This window comes from Lissotriton helveticus, chromosome 3_2, assembly GCF_964261635.1.
Source record: "Lissotriton helveticus chromosome 3_2, aLisHel1.1, whole genome shotgun sequence".
In the NCBI taxonomy this organism is placed as follows: Eukaryota; Metazoa; Chordata; class Amphibia; order Caudata; family Salamandridae; genus Lissotriton; species Lissotriton helveticus.
In genome coordinates, this window is record NC_136062.1 from 272828030 (window position 1) to 272851201 (window position 23172).

Sequence of the window (23172 nt, forward strand, 5' to 3'; positions counted from 1 at the left end):
GAATGAGACTCGTAATACCTCCGTTCCTCCAGGAGGCGTTGAGCTTCCCTCCTGGACCTCTCCTTAACACGGATCGCAACCGGATCCACCACCAACTCCGACGGTGCCGGAGCCGACGTCGGTACAGAATCCGAAGGCTTAGAAGGATGCTCCAAAGATTTGCTTGGAGCGGGCCACGCTGGTACCGGAGTCGTTGACTTCGGTCGAGCCGGCGTCGACCTCGGCGGAGCCGGGTACTGCCACAGCTGAGTCGGGCTGGCATATACGGCATGAAAGGTGCCGGGGCATAAGAGTGTGGAACACCCAAATTAAAAGCCATTGGACCCATGGGACCCGAAGGTGCACCAGAGGGGTACCACGATCTCGAGAATACCCCATACATAGCGTTCAGGAACGCTGATGGATCCTGACCTGGTGCAGGAAAAGGTGGATGATCACCTTCAGGCTGATCTCGAGGCGGATTCGAATCCGGCTCTTCAACAGGCACCGATTCTCCTTCCTCATTAGGAACTTCAACCACTTCTTCTTGAGCCGGAGACGACGTCGGAGTCGGATCGGAAACCGGAGTCGGAGATTGAAATTGCGACTCCGAAGGCGAGGCCTCGCCTTCTCGATCCGAAGCCTCTCGTGGTGGGATCACCTTCGATCTAACCTTCTTGGGCGACCTCGACTTCGAGCCCGTCTTCTCACCCGAATGACGTCGAGACTCGTGCCTCCTTTTCTTGTGTTTCTTATGCGACCTCGAAGCATGATCCGACGATGACTTCGAAGCCGATGCCTCTCGAGATCTTGATCTTGATTTTGACCTCGATCTCGACTTCCTCGAACGGGATCCTGAAGTCTTCCTTCCTTTATCGGCTTTCAGCTTCGCCACAAGAAGTTTGGTCTCCCTCTCTCGTAGGGCCTTTGGGTTCATCTTCTGGCATGACGAACATCCATCCACGTCGTGGTCGGAGCTTAAACACCAAATACAGTCCTGGTGTGGGTCCGTAACGGACATCATTTTTCCGCACTCCCTGCAGGGCTTAAAACCAGTCTTCTTTGTCGACATTATAGGGAGCAAAGAGCCAAGAGAGCACAGAAAACTAAGAAAAAAGTAACAGAGTTATCAAAAGCTACTGAGGATCCCGAAACCGTTAGCGTCGACGACGCGGAAAAAAGGGAACCGATGTCATCATGCAGGCATGGGCCTATTGTAGGCGTCAGTGACGTCAGCGGAGTCGCGTGCAATGCCGTGTCTCTATGACGTCCAAGTCCACGTCGGCGCGAAGCTACAAAAAGAATTTCCGAATGTTGCTGACGCAAGGGGATATTCACAAGGTGAGGATTCCACACGGCAGATGTATCTATCAGAAAAAGGTATACTGTGCAAACTGCCAGCCTCCTACCCACACCAAATAGAAAAGAAAGTAATGGGGGAAAGCAGCATTGTTTAGTTAGGCCAGAGTAAAAATAATTCACTGAACCTCATCTTAGCAGGAAGGGCCAATTAAGTTCTGCTCGTCCAGAAGCCTTTTGGAAACACAGAGGATAAAGACAGCTTTTGATCTTCTGTGAGATTATTCCTCTATAACAGGAATTTCTTTGTTTGAGACAAACAAAGAAAGTTCAAATTGCATAAAAATTATAAAAGTGGTGGGCCTAGGGTCCCACAAACACATGTCAGTCTGACCATAAGAAAATAAGTTACTTACCTGTAACTTTATTTCTCCAGTATTGGAATCTTTCATAGATTCACATGCTTGAACCCTCCTGAGAGAACCTCAGAGCTTCAGATTTCCGCAGCACTGGTGCTATAAATGTATATAAAAATCTTTAAAAATGGGGAGGAGGGTTATTCGCATGTGAATCTATGAAAGATTCTAATACTGGAGAACTAAAGTCACAGGTAAGTAACTAATTTTCTTACTCAAGTATTGGAACTTTCATAGATTCGCATGCTTCAATCAGAGTAGTTAGCAGCTAGGTGCACATTTTTGTTTCTCTGAATGAAATATACACAATATAGAATAAAAGCCCTCTTAGCCATCCCTCGATTTAAGAAACTGAGGGCTGGCGGTGCGAGGTTCGCTGTTTTGGCCCCCACCTTTTGGAACTCCCTCCCTGTTGCCCTCCGCACTGTGCCCTCCTACACCCAGTTCCGGAAGGATCTTAAAACTTTTCTTTTCATTAAAGCCTATTCTGCTTAACTCCCTCCCTCTGCTGACATTCTCTGTTATCGCAATAGCGCCATGAAACCGCTAGGTAGAAGTGCGCTGAATAAATGCTTTTAAATTCAAAATTCAAAAGGGAAAAACAAACTTTCCAGTCAAACTCTTAATTCCTGCTTAAACAAAGCATTTAACCCCTCCACTGCGCCCGCGATTTTGCGGAAATGCGGCACTTCCGCAAAACGGGCGTGAAAGGGGTTAACGATGGGCATCCGAATAAAGACAAACAAAAAAATCCATAACTATATAAATAGGCATATTCAAACACATGCGTTGTGGATATAAAAAAAGAAAAGAATAGAGTAAGAAAAATAATACAAAAGAATGTGCGAGGTTCCTAGAAAGGAAAGGAAGGAGGGATGAGACAGAAAGCTCCCAGGACCACTTGGCCCACTGCCGTTACTGCAAACCAAAGAATCGAAGCAGTAGTGCTTGGTAAACGTGTGGGCACTGTTCCAGGTCGCTGCCCTGCAGATCTCCCGGATAGGTACCCCAGCAAAAAGGGCTGTCGAGGCAGAGACTGCTCTAGTAGAATGTTCACGGACTCTGCACTTGATGGGCTTTCCAGCCGCCTGGAGACAGTATTGGATGGTACTAGAAATCCAACGTGCAATGCATCGTTTAGAAAGGGGATATCCTATATGCTACAAAGAGTTGGGGTGACTTGCAGAAGGATTGTGGGCCATATGCATCATTGCAAATAGCAGTCCCAAAGGGGCAGATTCGCAGAATCTGCCCCTTTGCGACCGGTATTTTTGCATCATCCCAAATGCAAAAATCGCAATTTAAGTAATCTCTAAATATGCGATTACTTAAATTACTTAAATTGTGATTGAATTTAGGGGAATCGCAATTTAATACAAAAACAATCAATTGCGATTTCGCAATTAAGAAACGCAAATTACCATAAATTCAAAGGTGATGGTAATTTGCAAGAACTTTGAAAAAAGCACTTAAGTGCATTTTTCTAAGTTCTATGTTGCACACATACATGCCCTTGGGGCATGTGTGTGTGCAACATGTGATGACATTGCAATTTTAAGGGGTGCATCAGGGTGTTCTTTTGGCACCCTTGAAATTGCATGCGCAATTTGCGAGTACCTATTCGGTACTCCCAAATTGCGCATACAATTCCTATTGATTCCTATGGGCCTCTAGGCCCATAGGAATGAATGGGAAGCAATTCCTTACATGTGATTCGCAACTTGCGAGTCGCAAAAAAGGAATGTGTAGGAATAGGATTTTGCGATTCTTACATACATAAGCATTTGCGATTCCTAAATTGCGATTTCTTAAAAATCGCAATTTAGGAATCGCAAATGCAAAGTTTGATGCATGTCGCCCTTAGTTCTGTGAAGATAGAATTTCAAACAGTGCTGAATGTCTAGAGTATGAAGGGCTGTATCCACCGGTGTTCTATGTTGTGGGAAAAAAGTTTTAAGAACCAGAGGTTTGTTTAAAATAAAGTCCGATGGAACTTTAGGGATAAACTTGGGCTTGGTATGCAACATTACTACGTCATCTTTGAATTGAAGAAAAGGCTCCTGGATAGTAAGGGCCTGCATTTAACCAACCCTTCTAGCAGAGGTCAATGCCAGAAGTAGCACCACTTTCCATGATAGAAATGTTATCTCTGCCTTGTGGATAGGTTCGAAGAGATGCTTCATGAGTTGAGCCAGAGACCACATTAAGGTGCCAGAGTAGAGGGGGAGGTTTGGCCGGAGCAAAGACCCTAAAAAGTCCCTCCATAAACTGTTTGATTCTTCTCGCTGACCATAAAGAAGAGCCTGAAAATGTTCTCCTGAAACATGCAATAGCTACGAGATGAACATTAATAGATGCATGAGCCAGACCAGCTTTAGCCAATTAAAGGATGCAATGAAGAGTTTCATGAGCTGGAAGATGTTCTGCTTTTAGCGAAACCCCATTCTGGATCGCCCACTCCCGGATGACTTGAGCTCCCATTGACAACAGAGGGGACCTTGTGCACCCCTGCTTGTTGACATAATGCATCGCTGTTGTATTGTCCGTCCTGATGAGAAGAGATGAGTTTCTTATCCTTGGAAAAAATGCTTGTAGGGCTAACCAAATTGCTATTAGTTCCAGCAAACTGATGTGGAGAAGACGATGATTTTGCTGCCAACGGCCACTGATTTGAAGGTCTTGTAGGAAAGCTCCCCATCCCTCCAGAGATGCATCTGTGGTTATTACTCGCAGAACCGGGGATGGCAGAAAAGAGAGACCTTTTGATATGTTCTCCTGGCGGGTCCACCAAGAAATGGCTTGTAGCATAAGCGGAATTACCTTGATTATATCCTTGAAGGAACTGCTCACCTGGTGCCATTTTAAGTCTAGTTGTTCCTGAAGGGGCGCTTCTGTAGGCAGCAGAAGGGAATCAGGGGGATGCAGGATGACATTGACCCCAGAAGGGACTTGTAACGGCGAACTGAAAGTGAAATTTTTCTTAGGAAGACATTAATTTGCTTTGTCTTTCTCGTGATGGCAAGGTTTTCGAGAGACGTCCAATATGGCTCCCAGAAATGTAGTGCTTTTGGCCAGGTGTAAGTTTGATTTCTCCCCGTTTAAGGTAATCCCTAGACTTTTGAAAAGACCTGTGCAGGCTGTCAGGAGTAGAACCCTTTCCCTCTCTGGGATGTCGGAACTGGGTCTAATGCCTCTTTTTGTAGCATCTACGTGGCTTCTAGGCACAGGAGATGTAGATGCTTCGATGCCTGTACGTGAGGTGGAATGGATTGTGGAAGTTTAATAAACTCCAATGTATGGCCAAACTGAATGATGTTGAGCACCCATTGATCCACTGTTATCTTTTGCCAGTTTTGGATGTACCAAGAGATTATTGGTAGCCAGAGCCTGAAAGTTGTTACTGTCGACATGAGGAATCCTTCCCCTGTCATTCTGCATTTCCTCCGGCTGCCGACTTGGGATAGGCTACAGACTGAGATTGCCGCTAAGTGAATTGTGGCCGATAAGGCTGTGTAGATGAGATGTGTGAGGGATAACTGTACTGTTGGTATTCACCTCTATATGAGGGCAGACCTCTTCCCCGAACTCGTCGAAAAGGAACCTTATGGTCATGGAGCGTCCCCAATGACTTTGCCATCTCAGTATCCTTCTTAATGTCCTGACAGCCTCATCGATGTGTTTAACGAAAAGGGCCTCTCCATCAAGAGGAAGATCCAATATTTTATTCTGAACTTCCAGCCGAAAAGATTTTGCTCTGAGCCAACCTTGTCGGCATAAGACTGCTGATCTTGCCAAATATCGAAAGGCCGTCACAGTGATGTCCATTGCGTAGTCTATGACCTCCTAGGAAGCCCTCTCACCATCCTGGAGGATTTTCTTGGCGTCTGACTTACTTCCATCCGGGAGTTGCTCAATGTTAGGGAGTAGGTTGCACCACATCTGCCGATCATAACGACCTAAGATTGCTACGGCATTAGGTATCCTGACCATTAGCCCTGACATCGAAGAGAACCGTTTGCTTGTGTTGTCAAGGCGTCTGCCTTCCTTGTCTTGAGGTGTTGGGACTACATCAGCAAGATTCTTGGAGTCGCTTGTGATATTATAAGTCTGGCTTTGGGTGACCCACCAGGCAAGCCGGACTATTTTACGGGGCCTTATACTTCTTCGCTGATCTAGGAAGAACAGGAACCACTCTGGCTGGGGTCTTTATAACTTTAAGGCCCTCCTCCCATATGTAACTAAAAATGGGGATGGCTCATACTGATTTCCTAAATGGTTCCTTGACGCCATACAGAAAACACTCAGTTTGTGAAGTTGGCATTGGCAAATCTAATCTTTTTCCTGCTCTTTGTGAAACCCACTGATGTCCTCCAGTGGAGAGTCTATAGGAACCAGTGAAGGGGAAGACGGAGTGGGAATTATATAGTCGTCCCATTCCCTGTGCGGTTCTGGAAGCTACCTCTGGTTGTCATCAGAGGTGTCCGGCTGCTGGACAGGAGGTGGTGTTGATGGTGGAGCAGTGACCGTCTGTAATGTTGTTACTGCCTGAGGGGTGGAAGGAACTGAATGATGCTCAGGAGGCACCACAGTCTGTTCCGGAACAGTAGAAGGTGTTGGAAATCTTTTCTCATAGTCCGATAAACTGTAGAGCAGAAAGTAAAGAGGATGGCATACAGACCATCTCTTCCTGATTCTCTTGGTGGTAGTCCTGAGGAAGCATGTAATAATGTTCCTCAAATTACTCTTCCTAGCATTTAGCATGCAACTCCGAAGAACTGTGGGCGTAACCAAAGGGGCCATCAGCATCCTATGAATCCTCTTCCTCCAGGAGATGTGAAGGAATCAGAGTGGTCACTGCACCAGGTGATGTGATTTCTGGAGTTAAGTGACTTATTCTTAATTTCTCCGTAGGAATTTTCTCCCTCGTCTATGAGGTTGTCAACAGTGTCGTCATTGAGGACGTCGATGGAGCCACTGTCGATGTCAACAGGGTCGAAGGTAAACTACGTCGTCGATGCAGTCGACAGAGCCCCAGTCGTTGCTGTCGTCATCATCACCGCCGCCGTCCTCGTTGATGTAACCACCACAGAGAAAGATGTCGGCGGAACTGTAACTGGTAATGCCGGCAGAGTCCTCAACGACAATCCCGTTGTCTGTGCCATTGTTGGAGGAGGTATCAACAATGACTGACCTTGGACTGTGGAGACCTGGAAAACCTCGCTCTGTGTCAATGATGATCTCTTCACCGACGGAGTCGTTAATGACGATGATTTTGTCGATGGCAAAGCCTTCGTCGACGGTTTCTCTTCAGGAGGGAGAGAAGAAGGTTTCTTCAAGATTTTCCTGCCCTCAGGAGGTGTTAAAGGCAGCAAAGAGCTTGCCTTTTTCACCCTGCAGTCCCCTGACAGATCTCCTTTTAACTACTTTTCACCTTGTTGAGGAGATTTTGTAGGACTAAGCCTGTGAGACCCATGGGTGGTCTTTTTTGAGGCTTTACGAGGGCGCTTCTCAGATGAGTGAGGTTCAGATCTTCCCCTCTTGTGAGTCCTTCTGGAAGACTAAGACAACGAGGCCTCATCACTCTCCTCACTAGAAATAGGCTTTTTACTGCATTTCAGCTTCTGGAGCCAAATGAGAAGTCGCCCCTCACAATCCCTCAGAGTTTTGGTGGAGAAGGTACGGCATTCCTAACAATCCTTGGCTTTGTGGTCAGGATACAGGCAGTAGATACAGTCCTTATGAGGGTCATCCACGTAGAGTCTTTTCTTAGCGCAAGTGGCTCAAGCTCTATAAAGACCCTTCTTCTCCTTGTCCGACATCAAGGAAGTAGATAAACTAAGCTCAATAAGTATAAATCTGAAGAAAAGGTTTAGGAAAAAACCTGGCAAGAGAGTTATTAAAGAAAGAACTGAGCAGAGCTCATTGTTGAATCCCTAGCACAACGTGCGGTAGAAAATATGAAGGTGTGAGGTTCTCTCAGAAGGGTTCAAGCATGTGAATCTATGAAAGTTCCAATACTGCAGTAAAAGCAGGTTCTAATACTTTGTCACCACAAAAAACAATAAACGTGATAGTCAGTCAAGGTACTCCTGAGAGAGAGTGGGACCACAGAGCAGGCATACATGCTTAATGTATAGCTCTGAAGAGAAACAAAATGTTAAAGAAGTTTTCAGCATTTTGCAAAAGGTAGGAAAGGAGACAGCTAGATTTATAAGGAAAATGCTACTTCCAGTATGCATCTGTTCTTGGCATGTAGAGCTGCAGATCCACACAATTTGCATTAGATCGCCATCTGGAGTTGGGCTCGGATGGTTACACCTTGTTGTTGTCTTGGAAGAAGTCTTTGTATTCAGGAGATAGGTGACTCCTCTCTTGGACGATATTGTGCATGGGCATCGACTTCAACCTTAGATTTTTTTCGCCATGATCGGAAATTATGGAGTTAGACGAAAAGAAAAAGATGTCGATGTGTGTATATCTAAGTAAGATAGTACTGGAACAGATACAGGTCCCGGGGAGGTGGGTGGGCGTGTGTGAATCTGCAGCTCTACATGCCAAAAACAGATGCATACTGGTAAGCAGCATTTTCCGTTCGAGGCATATGAGCTGCAGATCACACACTTTGCATAGACTGTACAGCTGTGGGCCAAGCTGTTCTTAAAACACTTTTTCAAACTACTGCAACAGATACAGGTGACCACAGCTAGGGGAGATACTCCACAGAAGCTTGTTGTTTTGCTTGCACGTCAACACACTAGTGTTTAGTGAAGGTATGTGTTGTAGACCATGTTGCTGCCTTACAGATGTCTTCTAGGGGAATGTTCCCTAAGAATACTGTAGAAGCCCCTAGTTTGCGTGTTGAATGCGCCCTGGGGGAATTGTTAATGTGCGTTCTGCTTTTTGGTAGCATATTTGTATACATTTAACAATCCACCTTGCAATCCCAGCTTTAGAGTTGGGATTACCTTTATGCGGTGGAGAGAAAGCTACAAACAATTGTTTTGTTTTTCGAAAGGATTTAGTCCTGTCAATATAATAGAGTACAGCTTTTTTGACGTCTAGCGTGTGAAGAGCTCTCTCTGCTACAGAGTCTGGGTTTTGAAAAAACACTGGTAACTCTACCGATTGGTTAAAATGAAAAGGAGAGATGACTTTAGGGAGGAATTTTTTATTTGTTCTGAGAACTACCTTGTTACGATGTATTTGTAAGAAGGGTTCTTGTATGGTTAAAGCCTGGATCTCACTTACTCTTCTAAGAGAGGTGATTGCGATAAGGAAAGCTACTTTCCATGGGATGAACTGAAGTTCACATTTATGCAAAGGTTCAAATGGGGGTCCCATGAGCCTAGTAAGTACAATGTTGAGATTTCACACCGGAGAGGGTGGTAATCTAGGAGGAATGATTCTTTCAAGGCCCTCCATAAAGGCTTTAATTGCTGGGACTCTAAAAAGTGACAAGTGTTAATTGTTTTGTAAGTAAGCGGCAAGTGCTGCTAGATGTAGACGTATGGATGAGTATGCTAAATTACATCTTTGCAAATGTAGTAAATAGCAAATGATGTTCTGGATGAACGCATCCAGTGGATCGATATGATTGGTAGTGCAGTAAATCACAAATCTCTTCCATTTTGCTGCATAGCATGTTCTGGTGGTAGGCCGCCTGGCTTTTTTAATGATGTTCATACAGTTCGACTGAAGGTTAGGGTAACCAAACTCTAGGAGTTCAGGAGCCAGTGCTTGGTTCAGTTGAGTTGGATTGGGGTGCCTTATCTCTCCATGGTTCCTGGTTAGTAGTGATGGGGAGAGGCGCAGTTTTTGGTGAGGGACTAGTGAGAGTTCCAACAGTGTGGTGAACCACGGTTGACATGCCCATGTGGGAGCCACTAGGATCAATTTTAGAGACTGTTGTCGGAGCTTGCGTACCACTAGTGGAATCAGTGGGAGTGGCGGAAAAGCGTACGCAAATCTGCCTGACCAATTCCTCCATATCGCATTGACCTTGGACAGCGAGTGTGGAAACCTGTCGGCGAAGGTTGGGCATTTTGCGTTTTGGTGTGTGGCAAACAGATCTATGTCTGGTTGGCCCGACATTTGGAAAAATGGTAGAAGAACTTGTGGATGTAGTTCCCGTTTGTGAATCTGTTGTGTCTTTTCGACTTAACGGATCCGCAATCTGATTATGAACTCCTGTAAGGTGCTCTGCTAACAGATATATGTTTTGTGGAATGGCCCACCTCCAAATATTTTGTGCGAGGTGGGACAGTTGCAGAGAATGTGTGCCTCCTTGTTTTTGTATTTAATACATGGATGTCATGTTGTCCATGTGGATTAGGACAGCTTTGTTTTGTATATGAACTTGGAATGATTTCAGAGCTACGAATATTGCTAGCAGTTCCAGGTGATTGATATGGAGCACTTTTTGTTGAGTGGTCCAGTTGCCTTGAGTTGTGTGATTGAGGAGATGTGCTCCCCATCCTGTGAGTGATGCGTCTGTTGTTAGTACTATTTGTGGAACGGGCTCGAGGAACGGCCGCCCTTTGGATACGTTTTTTGTGTTCCACCACTGCAGAGAGCGATGTGTGCGGCTGTCCACCAACACCAGATCTGTAAGTTGTCACTGAGCTTAGTTCCACTGATGTGCTAGACATTCCTGTAAGAGACGCATTTGAAGTTTTGCATAAGGTACAATGAATATGCAAGATGCCATCATGCCTATGAGTTGCATGAACACTCTGGCTGGGAGAGAGTGTTGTGATTGAAATTTGTTGATGAGAGCTTGTATACTGGCTATCCTGGCTGGACTGGGATATGCTAAAGCTGTGGAAGTATTTATTGTGGCTCCCAGCTATTGATGTACATGAAAGGGTTGGAGGTGCGACTTGGTATAGTTGATTGTGAACCCCAAGTTGTGCAGTGTTTGAATGGTTTGTTGAGTGTGTTGAAAACACTGGTTGAATGACTTGGCTTTTATTAGCCAGTCGTCCAGGTATGGGAACACATGGATTTGCAGTCTCCTTAAGTTTTTCTACTACCACTGCCAGGCATTTTGTAAATACTCTGGGAGCGGTGGTGACCCCAAACGGAAGAACTTTGAACTGATAGTGTTGTCCGTCCACTACGAACCTTAGATACTTCCTGTGAGCAGGATGTATGGGAATGTGGAAGTAAGCATCCTTGAGATCTAGTGTGGCAAGGAATTCTCCTTGTTGGAGTAGAGGAAGCACTTGTTGGAGAGTGATCATGTGAAAATGATCTGAGTGTATATACAGATTGAAGGGTCTGAGGTAGAGTATTGGCCTTAGTGAGCCGTCCTTTTTGGGGATTAGGAAATACACGCAGTAAACCTCTGTTCCCTGATGTAGTAAGGGGACTGGCTCTATGGCACACTTTTGAAGCAGTGAAAGAACTTCTTGTTTTAAAAGTATAAGATGTTCTGTGGATATTGGACGCTGTTTGGATGGTATGTTTGGGGGCGTAGCTGTAAATTCCAGACAGTAACCATATTGGATAATTTGTCTTACCCACTTGTCTGTTGTGATAGATTGCCAGACAGGTAGGGACTGTGATAATCCTCCCCCCACTGGAGTGGAATGGTCTGGGGGGACTGGAGGGAAGTCCCTGTTTAGCAGCAGGAGAGGTGCGAGTGTTGTTGTTACCTCGGCCACTTCCTCTGCTGTTATTGCCTCTGTATCCTCCTCTAAAACATCCTCTATTGGGGGATGTTTGGGTAGTGTTTTTAAAAGAAGAGGAGGTATCTGTGCCCATGTTCTTGGAGGCTCCTCTGTAAAAGGAGCGTCGAAACGAGCCACATGCTTGCAGAGACTGTAACGCTCCCATGGACTTTGCAGTCTCCGTGTCTTTTTTCATTTTTTCCAGATTCGTGACCACAGCTGGTCCAAAAAGTTTTTTTTTTTTTTTAAACGGCTGATTTAAAATAGTTGTCTGGACCTCTTGTTTAAAGCCTGAATTGCGTAGCCAGGCCTGTCGTCTGATCAGTACACTGGTATTGATGTACCTCGAGGCAGTGTCTGCTGCGTCAAGGGCACATTTAATTGAGGCGTTTGTTATTAGTTTGGCCTCTTGGATGAGATCATTTGCTTGAGTTTTATATTGGTCAGGCAAATGCTGTAATTAGATTTCCAGCTGATCATAGTGGGCCCTATCATATCTGGCTAGCAGTGCTTGAGTGTTAGCCTTGCGCCATTGATTGGCCGCCTGCGCAGCTACCCTTTTGCCAGATGCGTCTATTAATTTGGATTCTTTATCGGGTGTGGTGCATCCCCAGAGGTTTGTGAATTTGCGCGCTTCCTAGCGATGGAAACTACTAGATGTATGCAGGGTCTATTTGGCCCCTCTGGCGGTGGTAGCGGAGACTTTTGGGGCCCAGATCATATCATAAGCTGACGACACCCAGCTCCTGTTTACCTGCAGGAAAGGAGAGGTCTTTGACGGCGACAGGATCAAAGACTGTCTGAGTGCGGTCTTTGCGTGGTTTCAGCAGCACAGTCTGAAGTGCAACTCGGATAAGTCCGAGCTGCTTTTCTTTGGATGTGCCCCTGATCCCGGCTGGAAGTCGTGGTGGCCCAGAACATGTTCCCTCCTGAGAAGGTGTCCTCCCAAGCTAAAAATCTGGGGTAGTGTGCGACGACAACCTTTCTTTTCGACCTCACATCATGGGGCTATCAGGGAAATGCTTCGGCATCTTAAAGATGCTTAGAAAGTTCCTTCCATTTCTTTCCTTGCATTATAGAAAGAGTGTCGTTCAGGCGCTAGTAGGGTCTCGTTTAGACTATGCCAACGCGCTATATGCGGGACTGCCTAAGTATTTATTGGCAAGATTGCAAATTGTACAAAACTCTGCGGCTAGAGCCATATTTGGCCTGCCTAGGAGAGCCAGTGCCTCAGAGCTTCTACATAGGTTGCATTGGCTCCCTATTGCCAGAAGAATTACGTTTAAAATCCTCACGCTGGCTTTTAAAGCCCTTCACTCCGTTGGTCCTAACTATATCAGGAAACGCATGACTTTTTATGCGCCGCGGAGGATGTTGCGTTCAGCTGCGCTGGCTAAGATGGAGGTACCGTCTATTAGACGTGCCCGGATGGGAGGACGGTCTCTCCAATATGTGGCCGCTTGCCGTTGGAATGAACTCCCTCTCAATCTTCGTAAAGCCAATGGCCTCTTGGCTTTCAGGAAGGAGCTAAAGACTATGCTCTTTACCGTTTAAATTCTGAGATCGTAGCGTTCTGCAGCCTTTGTGTTTTTTGGTTTTTAGGCCTCTTTGTCAAAGCGCCGGGACACCCCCTGGGGTAGCTGTGCGCTCTAAAAGAAAAGGCGTAACATAACATAACAGGGGCAGATCTATATTTTTTATTGATCCTTGGCTTAAGAAACCTAGCTCATACAGGCTCTTTCAATATGTATGGGGCATGTTTAATGACCCCTTTAAATATTGGTCACATTTGTACAGTTTTTTGGGACTGTTCAAATGTATCTAAAAGGAAATTCTCCTCTGCTTTGTCTGAGTGCTTGGTGACGCTGTGAAAAAAGGCAGCCCTATTGATTAGTTGTCAAAAAACAATATTATCGTCTGGGGGAGATGGTTTTGTTGGGTATATTTGGGGGCTTGGGAGGCCTGGAAGATCTATTGGATTATTGTAATCCCAATCGTCTTGTGGTGGGTCATCTGGGTCTGTGAACGGATCATTTGGGGTCTCCCCCCACCCCTAGGTTATCATCATCATCATTATCATATGGTAGTGGTGTATGTGGTGGAGAAGTTACAGGCAGAGATGGTATAACAGGTTTGGGAAGAGGAAGAGGATTAGAAGGAGGTACAGGAGAAGAAGGGGGCATAGGTGATGTAGCAGAGTCCTTCACAGGCACTGGCTTTTTGTTTTTGGATGGCACAGCTGTGACATGTCCTGTTTTAGAGTTAATATAGATCTTTTTCTGCCTGGGATCGACAGGATCCGGATGAAAAAGTTCCTCTTCATCGATAACCGCTTTTGGCGTCGGTTTTTCGATTTCAAGCGGCGCTGGTGCTGATTTTTGTGTTCTTTGGCCTTAGGAGGCGAGGTAGAGTCCTTATGTTTATTTTTTGGTTCCGAAGGTTTTGGTTTCGGAGCCGAGGTGTTATCCTTAGGCTTAGAAGTGTTCTAAGCCAGTTTAACTACGTGTCTGGAAGTGTTCGAGGCCGGTTTGTCTTTCGGCGCCGCAGGAATCGGAAGCGATTTCTGAGCCGAATGTTCTTTTGGTTTCGGTGCCGAAGGCGCCGGTGGGACTATTATATGAAGTTTGCTCGGTCCCGAGCTACCGGAAGGCCTCTCTTTCTTCTTCGGAGTAGGGCACGGAGGCAGGGCTTCTGAAGTGTGCTTTCGGTCACGACTGGGACCAATAGGCGAAGTCTTGACCAGTGCCTTCTGTTTTGATGGTGGGGTTGGGGTAGGGGCCGTAGTACTCACTCATTGACCAGGAGTGATGGGGTCATCAGAGTCTTCTGCCTCTGACACGATTTCGAGATCTTCGGAATCTTCTTCTGGGCCTTCATCGAAGATGTCCTCTGATTTCAGAGCTGATCTCTGCGCCATGATGTGTCGCAAGCCCAACGATCTTGAATGGTCTTTTTCGATCGAAGTGAGGTGCACGCTGGACAGCTGGACTCGTCGTGTTCTGGTGAGAGACACAGTTTGCAGACCTTATGATGGTCACTGTGTGGGAACTTCGCCCCACATTTGGGGGCATTTTTTGAACAGCATCCTTTCCATGAGCCGTAGGCCTTACGGTGTCGATAGGCCCAGTGGCCTGCGTCGACTACTGGAATCGGGCCGATGAAAGTCACGTTGAAGACTTCAATGTCTGAAGTGAATTCGAAGAGTTTAAGAAAGTTTTGGGCGTCCAAAAAGTTTGAAATTAAAGTTTTCGAACCGGAGCGCAAAGTTGCATCCGAACCCAATAGCGGAAAAAACAATCTAAGGATGGAGTCGATGAGCATGAGCACTATCATCCAAGGGAGGAGTCACCTATTTCGTGACTACAAAGACTTCTTCCAAGACAACAACAAGGTGCAACCATCCGCGCCCAACACCAGATGGCGATCTAATGCAAAGAGTGTGATCTGCAGCTCATATGCCTCGAACATACATTTATGTACTCTTTGATGCTCTTTTCTTCTTTACATCACAAGCAATGTAGAGGCACAATTTAAAATGTTCTTCTAGGGAACTTACCTGCTCTCACCACTTGCTTGTACAAGTAAATTTGTATGTTTCAAAAGTGCTGCCAGAACAAATCTAGAAACTGTATCCAAGAGGGATTCATTGCTGACTGTTGCACTATCCCAATCTAAAACAAGAAAGACAATATTTGGAGTCCCAGCTGTAATAGGAAGCTCAGTATCAACATTTTAAAATTAAAATCATATAGAAAAGAATCCAAACAGCATCCTATGAAGGGCACATTTTAGACAGACATCTTCTCACCCTTTGAAGCAATCTAATGGACAGAACAGAGCCATGGGTTTTATGTAGTGCACAGTATTTCCTTACATAAACTGTGCTGCCAAGCTTAATATGTGATTTGTTTCCCATCTTTCACTATAAGTAGCAAAATCATTTATGTACTTTTGACCTTTTCAGAAATAGTATAAGCCAATTAGACCCATGGGGTATTACCACAGACAAAAAAGCAACATGCATAACCCTTTGTAAATAATATTTACAGTAGGTGGAAGGTATGTGTTTGCACCTAATTTATTCCTCTATACTACAAACAGGGCGTATTACATGGGCAACTGGTATTTTCATCAATTGTGCGCATGTTCTTATCCCACTATTCACAATCTGCAACATATCGGCTTGCCAGCACAATGCTGTTAAAGCTAGATGCTTATGGATGGACATACAAGTACTAGCAATTCTGAAGCAAATCTATGGGAACACAGGAATTTCAGAAGCTAACCTAAAATAATTCAGCCAGACTAACACAACCTTGCCAACAGAATATGGTTCAACTACGTCATCCAGAAACAGAGGGTGACAAAGAGAGGAGGGGACAGGGAATGTATGGCAAGGACTACTGTTCAAGTAGTTGCTAAAGGATCTCAGAGTTTAACATCTCAACATTCAGATCAGGAACTCTATCTTTTTCTTCATACATCTGTTCCACTATAAACGTAATCCCTCTCCACTAGAACACCTATTGTTTCTCTACCCCAGATAATTTGCGGTTTCTTACCTTGGCTCAAGGTGCAACACAAATGGAAAAGGGAGTCCAGAGAACATAGATCCACCTGTGCTCGGAGCCAGAATTGCCAGGAGCATTATGCCTTTTGGCAAGAGACTTCTTTCTCTGTAGTGCCTGACAATCCAGCTAAGACCCAACAAGGAATCTTTAAATCATGTTTATTCTAGATTGCAATAGTCATTTTCATAAGTAAAATCTCATTGTTTTCTGCAAAACAATCCATAGGTTTACAGTTTTAAGGTTGGAATACAATATGTTCTCTGAGGTCCAGACTCACTCCTGCACTTCTAGTTGGTAATATTACGTTTCTGTCAAATGTAGTTGGACCACCTGGCAGTGATAAAGATGAGACTGCATGAGTTTCTTACTGACCAGGATGCTGTGTACTTGGCCTCCGATGCACAAGTTACTTCCCTTCGGTAACGATATATCTGTAAGAAACAGTAGTTAGTATTAGATTCCTTACCTTAGAATATCCCCAGGCATCAGACTGGATCCGGAAAGTTTTGCGCGTCGGTAGGTCGACGACGTGATGACGTCGTCGGAGTACTTAGTCGCCGCCCTTGCGCGCTGACGTCAGTTCTTATACACAGCTTTCCGTGCCAGAAACAGAGAGCCATGATAAAAACCAACACTGGTGTCATGAAACTAGGGCCCTCAAAGGGATGGCCTTAACCCTAGATATTGGTTCGCAGAACGGTGTGGATGGGTGGGGCGGTAAGGAATCTAATACTAACTACTGTTTCTTACAGATATATCGTTACCGAAGGTAAGTAACTTGTGCATCTGAAAGAAACAGGTTAGTAGTAGATCCCTTACCTTAGAATAGATACCCCAGCAATACCAACCCCGGTGGTGGGTCTGCTAACCAATAATCACACCAGAAAGTCCTGGAGAACGGAACGGCCGAAAAAGCCATCCCTCCGGACTTGGCTGTCCAGGCAGCAATACCTTACGAACGTGTGCAGCGAGGCCCACGTAGCTGCCTGACAGATGACTCCCCGTGCCGTAGTAGCCGCCGTGGCCCGAGTGATATGGGCCGTCAGCCCAACAGGAAGCTCCTGTAGTATGCCTTGATGCACCACACGACCCACCGAGAGATGGTCTGTTTGTGCACCGATCGTCCCTTCTTAGCACCCACGAAACCAACAAAGAGTTGGTCATCCACCCGGAACTGGCGTGTGCGATCAAGGTAGAAGGAGAGCGCACGTTTTGGGTCCAGACTGTGGAGTCTCTCTTCCTCTTTCGAGGGATGCGGAGGCGGAAAGAAGGTGGGCAAGGTGATGGACTGCCCGATGTGGAAGGCTGTGACTACCTTGGGCAGGAAAGAGGGACGCGTTCTTAACACAACCTTGTCCGGATGGACAGAAAGGAAAGGAGGTTTAGAGGAAAGTGCCTGGAGCTCACTCACTCTCCTGGCAGAGGTGATGGCAACCAGGAAAGCAGTCTTCTAAGTAAGAAGACGGAGAGGGAAATTGTGAAGTGGCTCCAAAGGAGCGCACATCAAATAAGTAAGAACAAGGTTCAAGTCCCACTGAGGCATCACGAAAGGAACAGGAGGTAACATATGAGTGATGCCCTTCAAGAACCTAGTTACAACCGGGGACTTGAACAGAGAGGGCTGATCAGGTAGCCTTAAAAAGGCGGAAATGGCAGAGAGGTAGCCCTTGATAGTGCCCAGAGCAGAGCCCTGCTGGGCAAGAGAAAGAAGAAAGAGAACCTCAGAAAGAGGGGCAGGGAGTGGATCCACAGCCTTTGCTCTGCACCATGCCACAAATGTGTTCCACCTGCAGGCGTATACCGATTTTGTGGAGGGACACCTGGCTGCCAGAACCATATCACAGACTTCAGGAGGCAAGTCAAATGGCCTCAACTGCTGCCGCTCAATCTCCACGCATGGAGATGGAGACTGGACAGGTTCGGGTGGAGGACCGTCCACCGCTGCTTCGACAGAAGGTCCTCCTGAAGAGGCAGACGAATCAGGGGATCGACTGACATGCTGAGTAGCTCGGGATACTAGTATCTTTGTGCCCAGTCCGGAGCCACAAGGATGACTTGGGCCCGGTCGCGCCTGATCTTCTTCAGCACTCTGGGCAGAAGTGGTATAGGCGGAAAGGCGTACAACAGAACGCAGCTCCACTCGCGACGAAAAGCGTCTCCGAGCGAGTGCCGCCTTGGAAATTTCAACGCGCAGAACTAATGACATTGCACGTTCTCTTCTGTGGCGAATAGATCTAACCAAGGCTCTCCCCACTGCTGAAAGAGGCCTTGCGCCACGTCCGAGTTCAGACGCCATTCGTGATTCATCATGCACCGACGGCTGAGTTCGTCCGCCCTGGCGTTCAGAGAACCTGCCAGGTGTTGAACCACCAGGGTCACGCCATGATGTTGCAGCCATTGCCAGAGACGCAGAGCCTCCAGGCATAGGGTCCACGACCGCACCCCGCCCTCTCTCCCATGTGGCCCCCCCAGTCCAGGAGGGACGCGTCCGTCACAACTACGTGCTCCGGTTGGGGAAGAGAGAGGGATCTACCGCTGACCCAATCGCGGTCCGTGAGCCACCACTGCAACTGTCTTGCAGTGCCCTCCGAGATCAAGACATGGTGGGACAAGTTGCCCTGATGCTGGGCCCACTGAAACTTCAGGTCCCACTGCAGAGCCCGCATCCGCCTCCTGGCGTGACGCACCAGAAGGATGCAGGAGGCCATCAGCCCCAGAAGCCGCAGCGTCAACCTGACCGAGACTCGGTATAAAGGCTGAAAGATCGGAATCAGAGCCTGAATATCCCGAACCCGCTGTTCGGGAGGAAAAACCCTAAACTGCGCCGAGTGTAGAACCGCTCCGATGAAGAGGAGCTTCTGAGAGGGGCACAGGTGTGACTTCGGCACATTGATGCAGAACCCAAGCAGGTGCAGGAGGTCGGCCATAGTCTGGAAATGGCTGATGACTGTCTGGGGCGAGCCCGCCTTCAACAACCAGTTGTCGAGATATGGGAAGACTGACACCCCAAATCTGCGCAGATGAGCTGCGACCCCCACCATCACTTTCGTGAGCACCCGAGGGGCGCTGGTAAGGCCGAAGGGGAGTACGGTAAACTAAAAGTGCTCGTGGCCTCCCGTGAACCGCAGGTAGCGCCGGTGGGCCCACAGGACGGGGATGTGGAAATAAGCGTCCTGCAAGCCCAATGCTACCATCTAGTCTCCTGGATCTAGGGCAGCTAAGACCTGAGCCAAAGTCAGCATCTTGAACTTCTCCTTCCGGAGGAAGCCGTTGACGTCCCAGAGGTCCAAGATAGGGCGAAGGCCCCCTTTGCCCTTCTTGGGAACCAGAAAGAAGTAGGAATAGCAACCACACCCTACTTCTGGCCCAGGAACGCGCTCGATGGTCCCCTTGGCCAAGAGGTCCGAAACTTCCTCCTGCAGAAGATTCAAGTGATCCCCCGACACACGGTGGTATTGCGGTGGCATGGCTGGAGGGGTCGCCTCGAAGAGGAGGGAGTAGCCCCTTCGGACGATTTTCAGCACCCACCTGTCCGATGTGATGGTGCGCCAGTGGAGGAGGTGATGGGGAACCCTGCCCCCCACTGGCGTCTTGTGGGCCTTAAAGCTCGGACTAGGAGGGCTTTGAGGTGGATGCTGCGGGGTGGATGTGGACTGGCCTCGCCGTTGTCCCCGGCCACCGCCTCGGCGGTTACCACGTCCGCCGCCACGCTGGATGTTAGGATGCAGCCCGTGGCTGGCAGGACGTGTGGGGGCGCCCCTTCCTTGGCCACGAAAAGAGCGAAAGGCAGGCTGCTCCTGACGTGGGGCCGACAGGCCCAAGGACTTGGCCGTAGCCCTGGAGTCCTTGAAGCGTTCAAGCGCATGATCTGCCTTGCCACCAAAGAGGTGGCTGCCATCAAACGACATATCCATGAGGGTGCTCTGGACATCAGCCGAAAAGTTGGCGGACCTCAACCAGGCATGGTGGCGAACCGCCACCGTCGTTGACATCACCCTGCCAAGTGAGTCCGTGGTATCCAGCTGCGTCTCGTCCCTCCGCGAGGGCTTGAGCGAGCTTCGCCCGGGCCCCTTCCGGGCACTCTTGCAGCACGGCCGCAACCGTATCCCACAGAGAGTGGGTATAATGGCCCAAGAGGCAAGCGGTCCGCAGCTAAGGGACGAGAACAGTTTCTTGCCAAACTGTTCGTACCTCTTGGATTTCCGATCTGGGGGTGCAGTCGGGAATGCGGATTGGGAAGTGGAGGCATGGATAACCAGGCTCTATGGGGTGGGGTGGGAGGACAGGAAGCTAGGGTCGCCCGGAGCTGGGCGGTGGTGCCTGGCGACGTGCCTATCTACAGGGGGGTCTCTAGCGGGCCTGGGCCAAGTGCCAAACAGGACGTCCATGAGAGCCTCATTAAACGGCAGTAAAGGCTCCGGAGAGCCAGCCTCCGGTCTAAGGACCGCAGTGAGGATATTAGGCCTCACAGTAGCGACGGGTAGCTTAAGCGCCAAGGCCTTGGCTGCCCACGTCAGCACCACGCTATAAGTAGCCCCCTCCTCCATAGCCACGGTAGGAGGGGAGACAAAACCAGTGTCAGGTGAGGTGTCTAGACCACTGGCCTCCCCTAGCTCCTCTGTCCAGTCCTGAAAGGACTGACACTCAGGTGTCAGAGGGTCCTCAGACCCCTCCCAACCCTCCTCGTCCTCCATCTCCTGAAATTCAGGGTCAAAGGATGGAGAAAAGTTCTTCGGCCGGCGTCGAATGTGGCGTCGAGCGACGCCGGTCCGATGCCGGATCCGGACCGAGGGAGGGATCGGGGGGGACGCCCGGGGACGGTGTCGGGGGCGACACCCTGGGGGTCGGCGCTGGTGGAGGGGTCGTGAGGTCGACCAGCAGCGACCCGGATCCGGATCCACTGGGGCCTTGCGGCGTCGGGACCAAAGTCGCCGCCAGCGCCGGGGCCGAAGCACCCGATGGCGCCGGGGCCGAAGCCGCCGGCCCGCCAAGGCCCCCAGTCGGGGTTGTGGGGCCCGAGGGGGCGCCGACAAACCTCGACGGAGGGAAGTGAGTCCTCATGGGCACGAGGAAGTCACGAATCTCCTCCGGCGTCGCATTAAGCCCAGGGACCGGCGGGTGTGAGGCTGGCTGCGTTGCCTGCGGCTCCGGCGGAGCCGCGTGGGTGGTGTCGCCCGAACCCCCGGTCGCATCGCGTGAGCGTCGGGGGAAGTCAGAAGAGTGGTGTCGCTGCTTTGACTTCTTGTGCCTCTTACCTGAGGACTTGGAGCCCGACGAGTTGTGTCTGGAGCTGTGATGACTCCGGCTCCGCGGCAGGTCCCTCGACCTATTCCTGGACCAGGACCTTGAGCTGCGCGGGCCGACTTCCGGAGCTCGAGGCGCTTACGGGACCGCTCCTGTCTAGCCTTCGACGTCAAGGCCCGGCAGTCGGGGCACGACTTGTCATCGTGGTCGAACCCCAAACAATGTAGGCACCGGCGATGGGGTTCGGTAACAGACATCAGTTGGTCGCAGTCGGCACAGGGCTTGAACCCAGGCATCCCTTCCGGCACCGATGGAGTCGTTCGACTCGAAAAACAGATCAAAAAGATCTGAAAAGTTTAGTCAAAATATGACTAAGGGTAGCACTTTTTCCGGATCGGCGCTTGCTGGCGCGGAAAAAAGTCGAATGGACGTCAGCGCGTGAGGGCGGCGTCTAAGTACTCCGACGACGTTATTATTTCGCCCACGCCGACGACGACAGACGCGGACGACGCGCAGGGGTATTGCTATGCAAAACTTTCCGGATCCAGTCTGACGCCTGGGGATATACTAAGGTAAGGAATCTAATACTAACCTGTTTCTTTCAGATGTGGTGTGCAGGATACAGATATAGAATAACACAACAATACCAAAGTAAATAAATTAGCTACGTTTATCTTAGCTTAAATATGCTTTGATAATACCCCCCTAAATTTTTAGTAACTTATTACACTCTGCTTATCTGCATATATACTATCTCTATATTACACAGTGGCGGATGCCACTATGCAGTTATAATTAGGTCAGACTTTTCATAGGAACATTGTTTTTTGTTTTGCTGATAACTTTAGTGCAGTTTGGCGAATCTTCAATTAAAGTTAAAAAAAAGTTAATCTACCTCAGCTCATTCCTGTAAGTTTCAGGGTGTTCGGTCAAATGGGGTGGGGATGAGGAAAAAAAAACTGGGGGGGTGGGAGGGAGACGGGAGCTAATCCCATAATGCAATTTCTCTAAAGTCCCCATAGGCATTTTTGAAAAGTGATACGAAGAAAACGACTAAACAGAATTACATCAAATTTGGTGGAAGCAAGATCTTTACCCAGAAAGTGTGTTTTTTTGTGATTTAGTGTAAACGTGTTTTGGATAAATTAAGGTTAAAAAATAGAGATATTAGAAAGATTAGTACAGGGGGACTGTAAATTCGAAACAAATTAGCATTTTGATTTGTTGCAAGGGATTTTTTTTTCCTGTCAGCCGATTCCGTCCCCAACAATTGAAATGGATTGCCGCAACATGAAAGAAAATGTTGCGGCTACAATTACAGGATAAAGGGAGTCAGTCCCCGTATTCTGAAACTCAACAAATAAATAAAGCAGTAGGGGGCAGGGTAGGGGTGCCCTCACCCCCTGGCCCTTATGAACTTGAGAATTAATTTGTGCATTTGACCTTGCGCCAGGATATATGAGAGCATATAGAAAAAAGTTACTTAACTTTGGTAATGCAGGTAGTTGCTTGGTAAGCCAAGATGGCGGTCGTACTCTAAGCGTGCTCCCGGCCCTTTTAGGATCCTTGACAATCCTGCACTCTATCCAGTTGCATCCTTCAAACTGGGGCACTTTCAGACTTGAGACACCCCCCCCCCCCCTCCCGCATCAAGCAGCAGCCCGTCGACATACAAGCCCCTACGGCAGGCGGGGGAGCTGGCGGTGGTGTCCTGAAGATCGGCCCGAGCGGGTCAAAATGGCGATGGCTGTCTTTTTACCCGGGGGGGCTGTTGGCGGCCGTCCTTCTGTGGAGCGCACTGGGGCCCTGCTATCTGATTGCCAGCCCGTCGCTCCCTTCGTGAGATCATCTTGAGTAGATCTGTGTGCCAGGGTAGCCGCGGAGCCCAAGTTGACGGCTCGCATCAGAGAGGGCCTGTGGGAGCATACACAGCGAACGTCCAGGTGTGGCAGTGCCCGGCCGCGGCCTTTGAGAGGATCGGTTGCTGCTGCG

General features: G+C 48.3%; 1 protein-coding gene across 6 annotated transcripts in view; it reads right to left on the minus strand.

Moving 5' to 3' along the window:
• The window catches only part of HERC1 (HECT and RLD domain containing E3 ubiquitin protein ligase family member 1), a 2088313-nt gene that overhangs the window by 1835828 nt on the left and 229313 nt on the right, over nucleotides 1–23172 (minus strand). For all 6 annotated transcript variants that reach the window (XM_078685198.1, XM_078685199.1, XM_078685195.1 and 3 more), the window contains exon 20: nucleotides 14922–15036. In XM_078685198.1, the coding sequence (XP_078541324.1) occupies nucleotides 14922–15036 (115 nt within the window). The remainder of the gene's footprint in view (nucleotides 1–14921; nucleotides 15037–23172) is intronic.